The 19,601-nt window shown below is 40.5% G+C and overlaps 1 protein-coding gene and 1 pseudogene across 1 annotated transcript; one reads left to right on the top strand and one right to left on the bottom strand.

The window, feature by feature from the left end:
- The first annotated feature begins 8,170 nt into the window (after window positions 1–8,170).
- LOC131497545 (putative olfactory receptor 3A4) lies at window positions 8,171–9,180 on the top strand. Its single transcript, XM_058703918.1, has one exon. The coding sequence runs from the start codon at window positions 8,233–8,235 to the stop codon at window positions 9,178–9,180; it is 948 nt and encodes a 315-aa protein (XP_058559901.1). The 5' UTR covers window positions 8,171–8,232.
- Window positions 9,181–11,606: 2,426 nt separating this feature from the next.
- LOC131496989 (protein SET-like) lies at window positions 11,607–12,338 on the bottom strand (annotated as a pseudogene).
- Window positions 12,339–19,601: the final 7,263 nt, after the last annotated feature.

The following is a 19,601-nucleotide window of genomic DNA, read 5'->3' on the forward strand; positions in this document are numbered from 1 at the left end:
TTCAGTAAAGTGTGTCCATAGAGGAAAAAGAACATGACACAATATCTTTTTCACTCCATACACAAAAATCAGCTTCAGGTACATGAGGTACTTACACTGAAGAGTAAAAATGTAAAAAACCTTGGGGCACCTGGGTGGCTCGGTTGGTTAAGTGTCCAATTTCTGCTCAGGTCATGATTTTGTGGTTCATGAGTTCGAGCCCCGTTTCAGGCTCTGTGCTGAGAGCTCAGAGCCTGGAACCTGCCTTGGGTTCTCTGCCTCCCTTTCTATCTACCCCTATGTCTGCCTTTCTCTGCCTTTCTCTCTCTCTCAAAAATAAATTTAAAAAATAAATTTAAAAAATTTTAATGTAAAACCTTAAAAATAGTCTATGGGATATCTTCATGATCCTCTAGGAGGATCTTAAAGAAGTCCAAAAGGCATTAATCATTTAAAAAAGACTGAGAGATTTGCCTACGTTAAAATTTAAAACCTCTACTCATCACAGGACAGCAATTTTTAAGTGAAAAGACACCTACAAATTAGAAGAGATTTGCAGCACATACAGCTACTTTGGAGACTCCAAGACATATCGAAAACTTCTGCAACAAATACAAAAAATAAAAGGGATAAAATAGATCATGGGCAAAAAAGTGGGATTTCACAGGAGACACAAATGGCCAGTGAAATCAGGAGAAGAAGCTCAGCTTTATTTGTAATCTAGCAAATGCAAATGAGAATCATGCTGGAAACACCTTTTTCTTTTTCTTTTTCTTTTTCTTTTTCTTTTTCTTTTTCTTTTTCTCTTTTCCAGAGAGACAGAGAGAGAGAGAGAGAGAGAGAGAGAGAGTGTGTGTGTGTGTGTGTGTGTGCATGTGCATGTACGAGCAGGGGAGGGGCGGAGGGAGAGAGAGAATCCTAAGCAGGATCCATGCTCAGCATATAGCCCAATGTGGGGCTTGATCCCACCACCGTGAGATCATGACCCAAGCGGAAATTAAGAGTCAGTCGCCTAACCAACTGAACCACCTAGGCATCTCTGGAGACACCATTTCATCCTCACTACATTGTTCTAAGTGAAGAAATGAGAAAGCAGCCAGTTTTGATGAGAATATAGTGCAACAAAAATTCTTAAGCACCGCTGGTAAGACCTTAACGTGGTACAAGCATTTTGGAAAACAAAACCTTTTAAATCCTTTAAATCTGAAGATGCACAAATTCCGTTCTCAATTAGCCACCAAAGAGAAATTCTTGCATGGGTGCACCAGAAGACGCGTACAAGAGTGTTCACAGAAACAAAACACCTGCACACAGAAAACAAATGAATTGTGGTATAGTCATGCCATACAATGCTATACCACCATAAAAAACAAATAAGAAACACTTACTCTATTGGAGAACCACACAAACATTAAATTGAGTAAAATGAACAACTCAAAAGAAGAATAACTACTGAATGATCTCATTTATACAAAGACCAAATACATGCAAAACTTAATATTTTGCTTGGAGAATCCTATATGTGTAATAAAAAAAGATTTTAAAGGGATTTTTTTTGGAATAGTATTACCTGAGTGAGGAGATAGAGCGTTAGGATTAAGGAGAGATACACGGGAGTTTTCAAAGGCAATGGAATGTTTTCTTTCACAAATTGCATAGTAGGTAAGATATTTGCTTTACTGCGTTATTATTCTTTTTTTAAAGTCATGTTTGTTGAGGTATAATTTACAAACAGTAAAGTTCACCCTTTATAGATGTCTATGAGTTTTGACCAATGTATACAGTTGTATATACCACCACCAAGATGTAGAATATTTTTATCACTCCAAAAATCCCCTCATGTCCCTTTGTAGTCAGTCCTATTTGCCCTTTCCATCCCCCTAGAAACCACTGATGTGTCTTCATTGCCATAGTTATCTGTGTTAGAATGTCATATAAAGGTTGTAATCGTACAACCTTTTGTGTCTTTTTTGCATAAAAAAGAACTAAAAACAAATATTGAGCTCACGTTAATGATATGCATGCTGAATTACTTAGGGAGAGGTGTACTGATGCCTACAATCTTATTTGAAATGCATCAAAGAGCAAGATGGAGTGATAGATGGGTAGAAAGAAGGACAGATGGATAAATATGTGATAAAACAACTACAATAAATTATACTGGTAAAATTGAGATAATGGGTACATGGGTGCTCACTGTATAACTATCTGAACTTTATGTTTGAAAACTGTTAGGGGAAAACAGTCTATCATTGAAGAGAGGACTTGGAAAAATGCCTTATTATCAAATATACCAGTCTTCCTAACCTTTGAACCACTTCTGGGAATCTGTTCTAAATGTAGGAGAGCCATGTGCACAATGGGGACTTGTAAATACAGTTAACTTAAATACCTACCAATAAAGGAATAATCAGGAAAACTTTATTTTTATTACCTCTATTGGAACTCTCTCTTCCTTGGATCCAGTGTGAGTCTGGAGGTGGGACAAGGCAGGAATGGCATCAGAAGATGAGCTTACTTGTAATATCCAACCCCTTGGCCTTGGCCTTGGGCATAGCAACTCTCTGTGCCCTCTTCCAGGAGGCTCTACTATCCCCTATGCAAGCTGAACTCAGCAGGCCTCTCAGCACCTTAATTCTTTATTTTTTTAAATTAAAAACATTTTTTAATGTTTATTTATTTTTGAGAGAGAGAGAGAGCAGAGCGTGAGCGGGGAAGGGGCAGAGAGAGGGAGACACAGAATCCGAAGCAGGCTCCAGGCTCTGAGCAGTCAGCACAGAGTCCAACACGGGGCTTGAACTCATGAACCATGAGATCATGACCTGAGCCGAAGTCGGATGCTAAACCGGACTGAGCTACCCAGACGACCCATCGTCACCTTAATTCTGAGGTGAAATAACTTTCATTCTCAAGCTGAGAGCACCACTGCATATGCAATATAGTTATGTTGTTGTTTTATTTATGAAACACATTAAAAAGAAAACTAATGGGCAGAGTATTATTAATCAAATTAAAAAAATTGGAGAGAGATTTTGTAGACTTTTTCAGCCCCATGGCAAATGAAGTCTGGATAGTGTAGCAAGGTTATCCTGTTGAGTAAAATTCTGCTTCCCTATCATCTTTAGTAAAAATGGCGGCAGCCATCATCACCAGCAGCTGCAGCATCCTCGTAAGTCCCAATATTAATTAAATGGTCTAAAAACTCAAGCAAATTTCCTTCCTTCCCACTAGGTGATCATTATTACATGAAGGCTTTGAATTGCCACATGTTTACATAATTAATCTTTTTTCCTCTTCCTTCGTAGTTAACGGAATTGAAAAACCTATGCTAACAAATAAGTCAACAAGCCCTGAAGCCAGTGAAAACTCTCAACACAAAGATACGAGCAATAAACATGAACAATATAGGTGGGGGGTGTGAAGAATGCATGTTTCCCTGTCTCTTATAGAAAAGAAAGTCGTGAAGTAATTTATGCTTTTGTCAAAAGGTAAGAAGGAATCTAGTCTTGAGAATGTAGAATATCAATGGAAAAGACAAGTTCTTTGCCCAAATTAGGGGTAGAAACTATTCAGAACAGAGGACAAATATCAGAGATGAAGAGACTTGGTTCCATTATTATTTATAATAGTGAAAAATTGGAACGAAATATCCAGTGATAAGGTAAATTTTGGCAAATGCAAATAATAGAATATTAGAAAGTCATTGAAAAAATTTGAAGAGGGGAGCACCTAGGTGGCTCAGTGGATTGAGCCTCCGACTTTTGATTTAGACTCAGGTCACGATCTCATGGTTCATGAGTTTGAGCCCCACCTCGGGCTCTGTGCTGGTAGCACGGAGCCTGCTTGGGATTCTCTCTCTCTCCCTCTCTCTCTGCCCCTCCCTGGCTCTTGTATTTTCTCTCTCTCTTTCTCAAAATAAATAAATAAACTTTTAAAAAATTTGAAGAGTAACACAATAAATGAAGCTCAACATATAAAGATAATTTTTTAAAAGCTGAAAAAATGCATTCAGTGTCATGCCTCTTTTGGTAAAACAAAAAATGATAATGTGGGCATGTGGCAGAGCATGTGGGTGTGTGAATGTATATGCGTAGTGAATAAGAGATAACTATTGGTGAAGGCTTGCCTTTTTCACGTGAGCAGGGACCATATATCTTGGTCACCTCTTGTCTATCATATTGTCTGGCAATATCTCCCCCCTTTCAGTAGCTTAGCAAGAAGTCAGCTCAGCGGTTCAGTGGAAAAACAGGGTGATAACCAAGGCTCAGCTCCACTGGAGGCATCACCATTTAACAAACTTACTTCCCCATCCAGGAGGCACCGGCTGTTGGGCAGCTGCCTGGATGCTTCCCTCTTTCTTCCAATTCCCATAAATATATCGAGTGTCTGTAGGGGGTGGAGTCCCTCTCTACCGAAAAGCTTGCCCTAGTCCGTCCAGTCTCGTGATGTTCACCCTTTACCACCCTCCATGGGCAATAGGGAGAGTTCAGGAGATCATTGTGCCCTGCTATTTCTTTGCCTGTGACCTTTCCACAAAAAGCCATGTGTTTTTAGGGTTCTAGGTGTGTGTGTGAGTGTGTGTGTGTGTGTGTGTGTGTGTGTGTGTCTTTTCATGTGTTCCTTTTGTATAATAGGGGCAAACATGGTGCATTTGGTTTTTGTATGTGTGGAGTTGGAGGTTCCTGTGGAATGTTCATGTAGACATATCCAGTGCACAGTTAGGTATTAGGATCAACAGCATAGCATCTGGGATGGACGTAAGAATTGACGATCATCAGCTTGTCGTACCTTTAGACTGCCATGGGGGGATAGAGGAAGGGCCCCCAACCCTAAGGCCTGGTGGATGGTTTCCTGGAGAGAGAAGACCTGTGCCAAGTCTTCGAGGATGGAATGTCTTGGGTTAATAAGGTGAGAGAAAAGACTTTCCAGGGAGAGAAAATAACCTTTGTCATGTCAGGAGCAGAATGTGCAATAGTGGTTTCTGTAACCTGTGGTTCCCTTCTATGGACAGCTGTTGACAGAAATCCCTACTTATCCTAATTCCCTTCCAGCTCCTCCAGAGCCACCAGGAAGCTCCTCAATTGATCCTGCAAAGAGTTTCTCCCAAACATGCTAATGAAAGCCAATGGGAAATCTTTCTGACTTAACAAAGAATTGTTACAAGTTGAGCCTGATGCCTGAAGCCACTTTCAGGAGTTAGCAAAAGTAGGGCAGTCTTGGTCTAAAACATACTCCAAACCTTTCTCTTCCTTTATGATGTTGGGGGCCTTGAAGGTTGGAAAATATTTAGGATCAGGATGCTACAGGGTCTTGATTGTAAGTGGAAGCAGAAAAATGGCAAGGCATTCGTTTGAGGCTAGAAGAGATGCCAAGTTTGAGGATGGTTAATGTGAGCTGTGTTGGGAGATGTGACATGACCTTGTGAGATAAGGGAAGTCCAGGGATGCTGCTCCAGGACTGAGATAGGAGCAGATCCTGCCCAGGCTCCACCCTCCTCTCAGCCCCAGGCTGCAGGCAAAGCTGTGTAGTTACAAGACACTGCTCTTCCCCACCGAAGACAATGGGCTGAACTAAACCAGAAACCCAAAGTCCCAAGGTCACCTCTGAAACTGTGTGACCTTTACTGTACTTTAAGACTTTCTGAAATTCATTTTAACTCCGTGCAATGCTGATAGCAGTGCAGGTACACAGTATGAAAATTAATAAAGGGAAACATCATTAAAATGGAGTGTGGAAGCCAGAAGGGGGGAGCTCTCACTCTATGCCACTCCACCTCAGTTCTAGGAAGAACTGCCAATGCAGACCCCAACGGAAGAATGCTCAGGGGAAAAGAATCCTCAATTTCGGGCCCCAAGACAAAAAGATGTACATTTCACCTCTGACAAGTAATAGACTACCCCAGCAACTCAGCCAATGAGAAACCATCATCACTCTCAACTCTTGCTTTTCTCGAAGGGACAAGAACTCCTCTCAACTTCCTATTTCTTCATAAAATAACATTCCTTTCTTTTGTTTGTGGGACTCACCTATGGTTTTTGCCATAGCTTGCTTGTTCCAAACTGCAGTCCTCTGATATTCCTGAACAAACCCATATTTTCTGGTAAAATAACTGATTTTTATTTGTAAGATCAATAATAGTAGGTGGTGAGAAACATTTTTGTTAAATAAATGAATGAATCTTTCCATATCCATGAAGGTCATACTTGGAAACATGTTGAGGAAGTCCAAAACATTTGAAAGGTTCTAGAGATCATTATGTCTATGGCAAACACAAGTGTTTACCTGGTTCTGTCTCCCTCTGGAAGGTGCTAATTTCTGAAGCCTCAAGGGGTAACAGTGGAGTGGAGAAAAATCCCAATGTGAAATGATGTCATATTAGCTGTCTGTCTCTATCTCTCTGTCCTTTATAAGCTGTTGCCTCCGTGAGGGTCTCTGGGCAAGCGTGACTGTCCCTCCTCTTTGCTTAAGAAGTGCCCATCTCCTTGTCTGGGTGAATGCCATCCCAAGACCCGTCACTGGACTCTCAACTTGGTTTGCATACCAAGGAAATGGGCTCTGGAATGGCTCCTCTCTTCCCCCAAAATATCAAGTGGGACTTGGGTGCTTGAATATGAGGGGTTAGAGAGAAGGCAGTGATGACTAAGTTTGCCAGCCCTGCTACTGGGAGGATGGCAAGGCTGTTACCAAAATATTTAAGTCAAGAGCAGATTGAGAAAGAAGACCATTTCAGATCTGGAGAGATTGACTTGGAGGTGACAGTCTGAACAACGTGTCCATGTAGAAGAGGCTGAACCATCAGTCGGTGTTTGACCCACTGTGGTCTTGACATCATTTTCAAAATTCATCATCAGGAAATGTATTCCTCTGCTCATGCCTTTTGCCACTTGGGGAGCTCCAGCTGCAGCCTCTTCCTGTTCAAGGCGACTTAAACATCCATCCTTCAACCAGAAGTTGAGACAGATCACGGTGCATTTTATCAGTGTGACCACTTTGGGGAAAGGCAAGTATTATCCAACTGATCATATGGGGCCAGTCATGGCACCATCACAGACTTTGTCCTTATCTGGTCATTGGGTCCATGATAGTATGTGTGTTGGATGATGTGTAACTAGAGCCAGGAGACCGAGGAGCAAGAAGCTAAGTGGGAACTTAAGCTTGCCAATTCTCACCCTACTCAAAAACTTTTTTTACAGTTTTCTTTTTTTTTTTTTTAATTTTTTTTTCAACGTTTTTTATTTATTTTTGGGACAGAGAGAGACATAGCATGAACGGGGGAGGGGCAGAGAGAGAGGGAGACACAGAATCGGAAACAGGCTCCAGGCTCTGAGCCATCAGCCCAGAGCCTGATGCGGGGCTCGAACTCACGGACCGCGAGATCGTGACCTGGCTGAAGTCGGACGCTTAACCGACTGCGCCACCCAGGCGCCCCTACAGTTTTCTTAATCAACAAAAGGTCAGTACTCTGGAGCCCAAATTTCCCAAGTTCTACATGGAGAAATGCAATAGAATCTTGCTGTTTAGAAAATCTACAAGGCTTGTATTCACCAGCAGTGGAGCGGGAGATGTCCTCAATGGTATCTTCTCATTTCACGTAGCTGTTTTCATTTCATCTCATCTCATCTCATCTCATCTCATCTCATCTCATCTCACCTCATTTCATTTCATTTCATTTCATTAAATTTCATTTCATTTCACTTTTTCTGAAAAGTCCGGACCAGCGCTCAGCTTCCCAAGTTAATGTCTTAACAGTCTGGGTAACAGCAAGCATCTCACTACTGCCATCCTACGCGATGACACGTGTAGTGGAGATTGTGGACACAGGTTGCGGGAGCATGCCTTCCCATTGCCTTTCCCTGAAGCCTCCATTTCATCCCCTGGGATCTTGTGTACCTAAATTATGGCCATGCCACCACCTGCAGGCTTGGCGTTTTCTTCTTGGAACTCTGGTCTCAGGAAAAACATCTTTCCCTTTAACTTTCAAGTATTACATTTGTTCCCCATTTTACGTCTATTCATTTAGTTCTGTTTGAGTCTCTCCAGTGCTACTGTTCTTACCCATTAAGTGTCAGGTTTATCAAGTCTTTTCCTATTATGTCACAATCTTTAACTCTGTTAAATTTTATGTGTCCTTGCATCCTGGCCCTCTCTGGGACATTGCTACACTTGGTGGTTTCTATCAGGATCTCATTCGCCTTTCACCACCATTGGCACCTCCTAGTTTTTGCTCCGTTCTGCTGCTGGTGGAAGAAAGCCATGGATCTGGGAGCCTCAGGAAATGATTCTGTGGTCACTGAGTTTGTCCTGCTGGGTCTGTCAGAGACCCCAGCTCTGCAGCCCATCCTCTTCACCGTCTTCCTTCTCGCTTACGTAGCTACTCTTGGGGGCAACCTCAGCATCCTGGCTGCCATCCTCACCGAACCCAAACTCCACACCCCCATGTACTTCTTCCTGGGGAACTTGTCCCTGCTGGATGTCGGGTGCATCAGTGTCACTGTCCCTGCCATGCTGAGACGCTTCATGTCCAATAACAGAAGCATTCCCTACGGGGCCTGCCTCTCACAGCTCTTCTGTTTCCACCTCCTGGCAGGGGCGGACTGCTTCCTGCTGACAGTCATGGCCTATGACCGCTATCTGGCCATCTGCCAGCCCCTCACCTACAGCACCCGCATGAGCTGGGGAATTCAGCAAGCGCTAGTGGGCGTGTCGTGGGCCTTTTCCTTCACCAACGCACTGACCCAAACTGTTGCCTTATCTACTCTTGACTTCTGTGGTCCCCATGTGATCAATCACTTCTACTGTGACCTCCCACAGCTCTTCCAGCTCTCCTGCTCCAGCACCCAGCTCAATGAGCTGCTGCTCTTTGTAGCAGCAGCCTTCATGGGTGTGGCCCCGCTGGTCCTCGTCACTGTGTCCTATGCACACGTGGCAGCCGCAGTCCTGCGAATCCGCTCTGCTGAGGGCAGGAAGAAAGCCTTCTCCACATGTGGCTCCCACCTCACGGTTGTCGGCGTATTCTACGGGACAGGCGTCTTCAGCTACATGAGGCTGGGCTCAGTGGAGGCTTCGGACAAAGACAAAGGGATTGGCATCCTCAACACTGTCATCAGCCCCATGCTGAACCCACTCATCTACAGTCTCCGGAACCCTGATGTGCAGGGCGCCCTGCAGCGGGTGTTCACAGGGAGACGGCCTCCAGAGTGAGATCCCTTCCTCTCCTTTATGAATGTCACGCTTACTGCTTCCAAAAGGTATTGTGATTAGTGCAGATGAGAAGTGAGTATGATGAAGTGGGGTTGGAGACTGGCTTAGGAAGGAAAATACAATACAATGATAATGGCTATCACTTATTTTATGGTACATGACAGGCCGTCTTCTCAGTGACTGACATCTACTAACTCATTTAATCCTCATGATAACCTTATGAGGTAGATGTAGATTTACAGTTGCCGATTAGGAAATTGAACCTTAGAGAGGTTGAGTAACTTGCCCAAAGTCACACAGCTAATCAACACCAGAGCTGGGATTTGAACCCAGGCAGGCTACATCTGTAAGTACTGCATCTCATTTCAACAAGGAAGGGTATCTATAAGGTGTGGGGAGGGGGCGGGAACTGGGCAACAAAAAGAATGAAAAAGAAAAGGAAAATCAATATTAGAGGGAAAACATTATTTAAACAAAACAGAAATACGAATTAAGAGATTTTTGTGCCTTTGACAAATTTACACGTTGTTCCAGAGCAGCTGGTAGAGGTTAAAGGGATTGCTGGAGGCCAATTGCAACAAATAAATCAACAAAAAGGAAACAAGTGTTAAAACCAAGCCTCGGGGCGCCTGGGTGGCTCAGTCGGTTAAGCGTCCAACTTCGGCTCAGGTCAGGATCTCACGGTCCGTGAGTTCGAGCCCCGCGTCGGGCTCTGGGCTGATGGCTCGGAGCCTGGAGCCTGCTTCCGATTCTGTGTCTCCCTCTCTCTCTGCCCCTCCCCCGTTCATGCTCTGTCTCTCTCTGTCTCAAAAATAAATAAAAACGTTAAAAAAAAAAAAAAAAACCAAGCCTGAGGTGTCTTTAGGCCTAAAATGAGTCTTTTGCAGGCAGCATACAGACGGGTCTTGTTTGTTTTTTATCCATTCTGAAGCCCTGTATCTTTCAACTGGAGCATTTAGTCCCTTTACATTCAAAGTAATTATTGATATGTATTTACTACCATTTTATTACTTGTCTTGTGGTTGTTTCTGAAGATTTTCTCTGATCCTTTCTTGTCTTTATTGCATGTTTTGCCTATTTTCTTTAGCGATATATTTGGTTTTCTTTCTCTTTATTATTTGCATGTTTGTTAGTGGTTTTTAATATGTGGTTAGCTTTGGGTTTGTATATAACGTCATCTGCATATAGCAGTCTATATTAAGGTGGTGGCCATTGAAGCTTGAACCCATTCTTTTCTCCTCTCCTCCCCATGTTTAAACATGTGTGACTACATTTTATATCCTTTTTATTACTTCCTTGACTGATTTTTTAACAGAAACATTCATTTTCACTGCTTTTGCGTTTCCTACTTTTATACTTCCACTCAGAGTTCCCTTTGATATTTCTTTCAAGGCTGGTTTAGTCATCATAAGCTCCTTTAATTTTTGTTTTTCTGGGAAACTCTATCTCTCCTTCTATTCTGAATGATAGTCTTATTGGATAGAATATTCTTGGCCTCAGATTTTTCCCATTAATCACTGTGGCGCGTGCCCGCATGTGTGTGTGTGTGTGTGTGTGTGCGCGCGCGCACAGGCACATGTGTATACACATTTAGTTTTATTGTAACAAAACAACTTGTACACTTTTAAAGTTTAAAACCAAGCACCATCTTTCCTTTCTGGTGAAACAAAAAGAAAATTTAAAAATAAACAGGAACAAAATTACAATGGACAATGTCAATTCCCAATAAGATCCCATAGGTTCTTCTGATTCTCCTATCGAGCGGCAGTGTTCAAGTCATCATTAGGAGGGTATTTTATTTTAAAGGTGTCATCTTAAACTGCTAGGATGTCCATTAAACATCCTGATTAAACATGCCAAAGCCATGTTGTCAAAACGCCCTCTTAACCCACCCAAACATTTCAAACCCACTCCTTGCTGATCTTCGGTAGCCCCATTTTTTTAAAGTCCCTCCCCCCTTTTTTAAACAAGAGAAAGTAGACAGATATATCTTGGTCAATGCTAATTGTCCATATTCACGTACAGACACAGTGTTATCTCTGAGCCCAATAATGAGAGAAAGGAGGGAAAAAGCTAAATTCCATGCATTACTACACAGCAGGGTAACACCCTCCAGTTTCCGGCATAGCTAAGGGAGCAGCTTTTTCTTTTTTCCCACAGAACATGGTGGTGTTGATTCCATAAAGGTTTTGTTGAGACAGGAAGGGATAAAAATAATTTGGAACAGAAAGGGGTAGAGTTTCTTTCCCTACTCTATTCTGTTCATGGTATTTTCCCCCAAAGTAAGTTGAGAACCGTGGTATAAAGGCAGAGAATAGAGACTTTTAAAAACAGGGCGCATGAGCCACAAGGAAAGGGGAAAAAAAGATTACAACTTGCTCCAAGGGACCGGAGAAAATTAAAAATGGAAGTTTGGGATCCATCAGTTAGTCCTCTTTTCCTTCATCTTCCTCCTCCTCCTCCTCCTCCTCTCCCTCCTCGATCATCCATATCAGGAACCAAGTAGTGCTACAAAGGATTTGGCCAAATATCATCCTCGATGACCTCTCCTAACTCATCTGAGTCAGAATGGTTAGCAAACAGGTGAAGAAGCTTTCTGCTTCCTCATGCCGTCTCTTCCCGAAGGCTTTGTTCTGCATTTGACTTGAATGTTTCATCAAATCCTTTCCAGATTTCCATTTGATTTTAATGGACTTTGAAGATGGATCACAATTCTCATTCAGATGAAATTCTTTGGAGAGAACTTTATTTTCAAAGTAAGGGTTTTCATCAAAATAAAAATCTATTCTGTAACCTGATTTAATATCTTCAAATTTTGTCACTTCAACTCTTGTCAAATAATGCAGCACCTCTTCATCCTCCTCCTCAAGCAGTGCAGACACCTGTGGATGATTGACAAATGTTACCTCAAAATTTGGGCTTTATGGTGATCAATTCTGACCTCTTCTGAAAAAATGGTTGGTGGAGTTTGTTATATTTCTGTTCTACTTTCAAAATCTCCTCACTGACTTCTTCGTTAAGTCCATGTCATTTTGTACTTCATCAAAATGTTCAGTTGCTTTTTGCTGCTCTTTATCTCCCATTGGAGAGGTCAATGTCTCCTTTGACTTGGGGGCAGGAGGCAGTTTCTTCATTTGAGGTGGGAGTGAAGCTGGCATTTAGGGCCATGCTGTGAGGAAAGTCCACAAAATAAGGGCAGACATATGTCTGGAAGAAACTCCAACTACTCTCCCGTTCAGCACTTTGAATACATTATGCCACTCCTTTCTGTCTTGCAGAGTTTCTCTTGAAAAATATCCCAGTAGACTTATGAATTTTCCCTTCTAAGTTAATGATTTCTTTTGTTTTGCTGCTTATACGATTTTTTTCTTTATGACTCTATTTTGCAAATTGAATTACAATATGTCTTGGTGGAGGTCTGCTTTTGCTGATTTTGATGGGAGTTCCCTGTGCCACCTAGATCCGGATATCTATTTCCTTCCACATATTAGGGAAGTTTTCAGCTATTTTTTCTTCAAATAAATTTTCTGTCCCCCTTTCTCTCTCTTCTTCTGGGACTCCTATAATACGAATATTATTATATGTTTGATGGGATCACTGAGTTCTCTACATCCATTCTAGTTTTATGTAATTCCTTTGTCTCTCTCTTTTTTAGCTTGGTTACTTTCCATTCCTCTTTTAGCTCATTAATTCACCCCTCTATTTCATACTGCTATTCATTCCATCAAGTGTGTTTCTCATTTCATTTATCGAGCCCTTTATCTCTGCTATGTTATTCCTTTTTCTGTGTTAAGGGCCTAACTCATGTTTTCCATTCTTTTCGCAAGTCCAGAGAGTATCCTTATAATCATTGTTTTAAATTCTCTATCAAGCATATTACTTGTATCTGCTTCACTTAGATCTCTGGCCATGGCCTTGTCCTGTTCTTTCTTTTGGGATAAATTTCTCTGTATCCTCATTTTGTCCGCTTCTCTGTGTCTGTTTCTGTGTAAGAAAGTCAGATATATCTTCTGCTCTTGAAAGTTAGTGACTTTATGAAGAAGAGGTCCTGGAGTACCCTGCAGTGCAATGTCTTCTGTTCACCAGAACCTAACCTGACACTTGTCAACACAAAATGAACAAACCTTGTACAATTTCTAAAAAAAAAAAAGAATAGAGTTTTATTCAAGCCCAAGTGAAGACAGCTGCCTGGGATATACAATCTTCACAGAGAAGAAAGTGCTTTGGAAAAGGAATGTTTAATCCAGGGTTATATATGGTTTTGTTATAGCAAGAGTTACAATAATTATTATGAAGGACATTTCAGAAAAATACTAACTGTATTTTATGCTTTTAGTATGTGCAAGGTTGCAGGCTTCAGCAATATGGGAATGGAATTTAGGGAGATTTTTACTCTTATCTTTAGTTTGTAATATTTATTTTAGGTTATTTGCTAATGAAGTAGATGGACAATGTGTGCTCAGGGCAGAAAGATTGCCATGCTTTGAAGTTTGGTGAAGGCATTGTGACCTTGGTAAAAGTATAGCTTCCCTGGGAGCCCAGGAGCAGCACCCAAAAACGTTAAAAGTTGAAAATGTCTTTTATCATTCCCCCCTTTTAATCAATAATCTGTCCTCAGAAAGCGGTGATGATCGACCTTATGTTATGTCCCTTGATGCCAGGGTGACTGGCTTGTCTGCCGTTGGTCCATCAAGTCCCTCATTTGCTAGGCGTGAACACACACACACACACACACACACACACACACAGGGTTCCTTGTTGGGGGGAATTTATTGTAACATAAATGGTGGGAAGCTTAAAAGTGGTATATGTTCTTTATTAAGTCCAACTGATGAACAAAGTACATGTGCTTGGCTGAGACTGCCTAGTTTTACATTTGATATAACATTTATAACAATGATATATGGACAGTAAAATAATTCCAATAAGTACATTTTGAAGAAACCAATGTGATATTTGAACAGACTGAGACAGAAGAAAAAGTCCAAAGAATCCTTTACGTACATCTTGGAAAATAAAAGGGTAGGGAAATTTATGATTATTTATGAGGAAAGATGGAGCATGCGCATTGAACAAACCTAACATATATTCCCATGTTTCCTTGGGGTGGAGACTTAACATCAGAAGGAGACAAAATTCAGTCCCTGGCATCAGGAAGTTTTCTTAGGATAAGGAGAAGGGGTCATGGGCATGCTCTAAGAACTGGTATAAACTGGATGGGGTCTTAGGCTTGTTGTCTCTGGTAAGGCATGCACCTGTGCCAAGCCTTGCTTGTTCATAGGCTGTAATCACATCAATTGACCTTGAGTCCAGGCTTCTGCAGAGACAGCTAGTGAGTCTTTTCCTGAGATCTGAAAAACACAACAGCTGGCTGGGGGAAATGGTTATCTGAAAAACAAGTTTTAAACTTTTTGTTAGTTTTAACATCCTTAACCCTATGAGGCACGGTTTCAATTCCCCTGAGTTATGATCATCCCTTAATCTTGAAGAATTGGAATGATGACCAATTTGGCTACTTCTTTGTTTCTTCAGGTGAGGTAGGTTTTGCATAAAGAGCAGTTTCGGAAAATCTTTGCTGTACTATACCTATGTGCTGGGCTAAGCAGAAGTTTTAAAGGCCATAGCAGCAAGGGAAATAGAACCAACATACAGTCAAATATGCTAAGTTTTTTTTCTGTTATAATTTCCTGTAGTCAATCCTTCATTCCATTTCTTTGGAACATGGGTGGCAGTCCCCCTTCTGTAACTGCTTCAAGCTGAATTAAGGCATAGTAGGGGCCTTGGAATGGAAGGATTTGACGTGGTACTGGATGCAACTCTTGGCCCCTTGTGCCAATGGAGGGGAACTATCAGAGAGAGTTCCTCATCTGAGAACTTGGATATTTTCCTACATAGTTTGGTACTACATGACATCGTTCATTTTATCCCCAAACACATTTTAAGGAAAAATAACAGTATAGTTAAGCCCATCATCCCCTCTAAAGGCTGTATCAATGGGTATCCAATAGAACAGATCAGTAAACCAGTCCCAGCCACCTTGGAAAGGGGGTGGTGGTGGTGGTCAAGAGCTTCTAATAGCCAAGTGGCTTGCTGCTTGATTTTATCTCTATGGGTTTTTATTTCCCATAAGGAGTCAATATAGGTGGTGTTAGCAAGTGGTGTTAGCCACCATATAGACTCTGTCTTAGTTAGCAAGCAATCAGGTCGTTAATAACAGGGTGGTTTTTTTTTTGGAAATAAAAGAAAAATATAAGTTAATGGTTGGAGCAAATTATAAACGCGGCGTCGGAGTCCCTAGTGATGCCAGTGTGAGATTTTTAGATGTCAGACTTGAAGCATCCCCAGATGTAGGGGGAGCAGGCAGGGGCAATCTGATGGATTTTATAGTGCAAGTGTCTCTGGTGAGCCTTTTGAGTGGCCCATAGAGTAACAGGCACAGTGATTGTATATGATCTATTGTGGCAATCTTTCTGGAGTTTACCTCAAGTTGTCTGGCTTTGGTCTGCAGGGCTGGTAAGGCAGCTGGGAACTCCATAAGCAAGGTATCAGGCTGACATTTGTAAGGGACTCTACTGGCTATAAAGTCAACCTTAATTCCTTAAAGCCATCTGGTCTTATCTGAGTCTGTACATGTCTCTTTCAAATATGATGTTCCAGTCAAAGCCTTGGTAATATAACCAATGTTTCCAATGGTGTTCTGTTAAAGGAGAACAGATTTTTATTGAATTTATGTAAATAATTATAATCACCATGAAGGAAAAAAAACTCATTGAGAGTTTTGAATTCTGGAGGGTTCAGGCAGGGAGAAAAGAGAAATGCTTCAATTTGTTCATAAAGGAATCTCTATCAAATTTTTGTAAGTCATAGATAACCTAAGAGAAAAAGTTTCCTTGAATCTGAAGAGCAAGCATTAGAGAATCAGCAATATTTTCAAACAAGAGTCATAAAACAAAACTGTAATCATTTTCCTTAATTCACTTAGTCCCATGTTATTAATTTTTGTTTTGCTTGAATGTAGTTTTCCCATTAGTTTTGGAAATCCTTAGTTTAGTTTTATGATTTTAAAGATATCAGAAACCTGTATTTGTCAAAATTCCTTTTCACGAATCTCTTTGAAGTCGAAACATATTTTGTAAGAGCATCAGAACAATAACTGTAAATGACAAAAGACTCAAAAATGGGCATGGTTTGATGAGACTCTGATGAGAGCTCATTACAATGCAGTTGACAAGGAAATTTGGTTATTTTTGTGACACATAATGTTTTAATGATTAGAATTTTAAGTGATGACATTATACCAGGAAATATTCAAACCTTAGGAATTTTATATGGTTTTGGAACAGTTATAACATTAACCAACAAAGATAACCTAAGAGAAGTTACAATCAGTTATTTGACAATGCTTCCCACGTGACTTAACATACCAAATAAACAAGCCTATTTAGTCAAAAAGACTTCATTTAGTATTTGAATTTCTGGGAAGTTTGTTTAAAAAAAACTTAGAAAGTTTTAAAAGCATGTGCCTATATAAGATATTAGATTATTATAAAACCTAATATTTAATTACTGTTTAACCAAAAGGGCCATAAGAGATTTTACGGAACGTTGGAATACTTGTGACCAAATTTTGCCCCTTTAATATTGAAGGATTTAGTTTTTTCGAGTAGTCAAAGACCTTACAAAAACAAATCAAGAAACCTTATTTTTCTGAGCAAATGGGCAGGGGGGAACCTTGTTTATAATTTCTTATCAAGAGTATACCAGTAATCCAAGAAATCTTAGTCTTTTTTTCTTAACAGAGAGAAAAGCCAAATCTTAATTTTATATCATAATATTTAAAAAATTCATTTATTCTAGTGTTAGTCCTGACCACATATAAAATTCTTTTTCAAAGATTCCCCTTCACAAACGTTTTACAACTTTTTTTTTTTTTTTAACTTAGATTCTGTCCTAAATTTTCTCTCTCTAAATAACCAGTCTCATTTCAGGACAAAATTATTTTCTTTCCATCAACAAAATGTATTTTCATTCTTTACACCTTTCTTACATACCTCCTACTTTCCTATATACGTAATTGCTTTTTTAAAAAATCATTTTCCAGCAATCTTAATCATATTTATCAGAGTTTTAATTCTTAGAAATCTTAGTCTCCTGTGAAAATTAACTAGTAACAAATTGTGAATTATTACACCAGAACGTTTTAGAATGGAAAATTTGTGAATATATTTAATAGTTTCTACATCCTTTTTTTTATAGTATAGTCTTTCAATAATGCACAAAGTATGTTTACCAACTGACTCAAGTATTTGTTGTTGTTTTTTTAAGTTTGTTTATTTTGAGAGAGACAGATCGCAAGCAGGAAGGTGCAGAGAGAGGGGAAGAGAGAGAATCCCAAGCAATCTCTGCTCTGAGAGCAGGGCTTGATCTCATGAACTGCACCATGAGATCATGACCTGAGCTAAAATCAAGAGTCAGACGCTTAACCAACTGAGCCACCCAGGTGCCCCTGGACTCAAGTATTTTCAAATAAGAAGCCAATACAGACAAACCTATATGCAGTAATTAATGTTTTAAGATTTTATTTTATTTGGGAAAGACTTAGATACCCAATGAATTTAACCTAGTTTATCATTTAACTTAGCAAAACTTCAAAGTTTTAGATTATTAATGATTTGGGGAAGCTATTTAAAAATTTATCCATAAACCTAGTTATTTATTTAATTTACTTGTTCTTAGCAATTACCCATGAAAACTTTATGAGACAGACAAAATTAACCAGTCTTTTAAGTCCCCTCTGCTTACACATTGCAACAGAGATAACATGAACTTAACCAATAAATTCAAATAGAATAAAAAGTTGGTTGCCTACATTATATTTGATGTCGATAACTCTAAAGCCATGTTTATTTTAATGAAATCAATGACCTCAAATTAGCTTTAATATCGAATATATTGCATCCAAATCCACTAAGAAGTCAATCGGTTTGTTCCCCACTGGTCAATTTTATTTGGGGCTCCTGTGGGGAAATCTGAAGTGAGTGATCTGAGTCCAGGGGAGTCCTTGACTCTTTCATGTTGATTTGGGAGGTGCTTCGCTTTGAACCTCACAAGGAGGTGGCCCAACAGCTTGGGGTGCTTTTTGCTCCTTGACAGTGAGGGTAGGACGAGCAAGAGCTGGTGGCACTGGAGGCACCAAGGATAGTTTAGGAGCTGGTTGTGCGAGTGGACTGGAAGCGGGTACAGGAACAGGAAGCAGAGGCAAAGGTGGAAGGGGAGTCGCTGGCAAGGCCAGAGGCAGATTTAAAGTTTTGGCCTAAATGTTTTTGAAACCTCCATCTCCTATCCGGTCTCCTGTCAGCCTCTGGAAGAGGAGAGGGCCGGCCACCAGTTCTGGTGCTTGTGCTTGGAGGGTGGATTTAGGATTTCTAGTGTCTGCCTGTCTTCCTTCTCCTGTTCCTCATTATTCCGACTACTGGGTAAGGGGTCAGTGTCTTAAATTTTCGTCATCTTTATCTCTTTGGGCCATCAGTTAGGTCCGTTCCTGTGATGCATCTTTATTATGAAGTAACATAAAAGTATGGATGTTGGGAATTTTATCCCGGCTCATGTGAACTTGGAAAAACATTTGGATTAGTTTTTAGCCTTTTGTGTTTTAAAATGCTCAATTTTTACAAGCGCTTGCCTTTAAACCAATTAAATAGAGCTCTTTTACAGATTAACTTTAGCAATGCCCATCCACAGGTAGAGAAAATATCTCACATTTATAATACATATGGACACAAATGCACAAACAGGATGCAAACAAAATGTAGTCTGCATTTCATCAATGTTTGTGAGAGGACATTAAAGACCCAATTTCCATATATCCCTCTTTTATTAACACAAATCTAATTGTAAGACAGCATTATAATTTATGGATCTATTAATTAGTTATTTTCCGTTTCCAATTACATCACAACCGGTTTCTTGCAGAGATACCAAAAGCTGCAGCAAGGGACAAACCGAATGAAGCCAGAGTACCTCTGTGACTGTTGGTTCCTCCCCCAAAGCCAGGAGCTTCGTTGACTGAACCAAATGGCTTCCTGGTTTCTGGTTACTTGGTCTCATAGCCGGCTTTCCCTACTTATGCACACAAGAAACCAATTCAGGCATGTCAAAAGAACCCCATTTGGGCCACCTGAGACTCAAGTTATCCTTCCAATTTTCCCACGTAAGTAAGCACTTGCAAGTATAGGCTCCATATGTCCTATACATGTAGCCGGCTGGAGTTTCTTGTGGCTGGTTCTTGGTTTTCTGGGGGCTAATTCCATCCTTTGAAGCATGGCTCCCCAATTCTTTTAGTTTCAGTTTTACTTTTAGAATAGGGCTTGAATAAGATTAAGTGTGGTGGATCGAGAGGGTGCTGTTTGTGAGTGTCGCCA

This window comes from Neofelis nebulosa, chromosome 16 (genome assembly GCF_028018385.1).
Source record: "Neofelis nebulosa isolate mNeoNeb1 chromosome 16, mNeoNeb1.pri, whole genome shotgun sequence".
Classification (NCBI taxonomy): Eukaryota; Metazoa; Chordata; class Mammalia; order Carnivora; family Felidae; genus Neofelis; species Neofelis nebulosa.

Bases quoted from the DNA above. Each gene is read 5' to 3' on its own strand.
- LOC131497545 (XM_058703918.1), top strand. From the start codon at position 8,233: ATGGATCTGGGAGCCTCAGGAAATGATTCTGTGGTCACTGAGTTTGTC.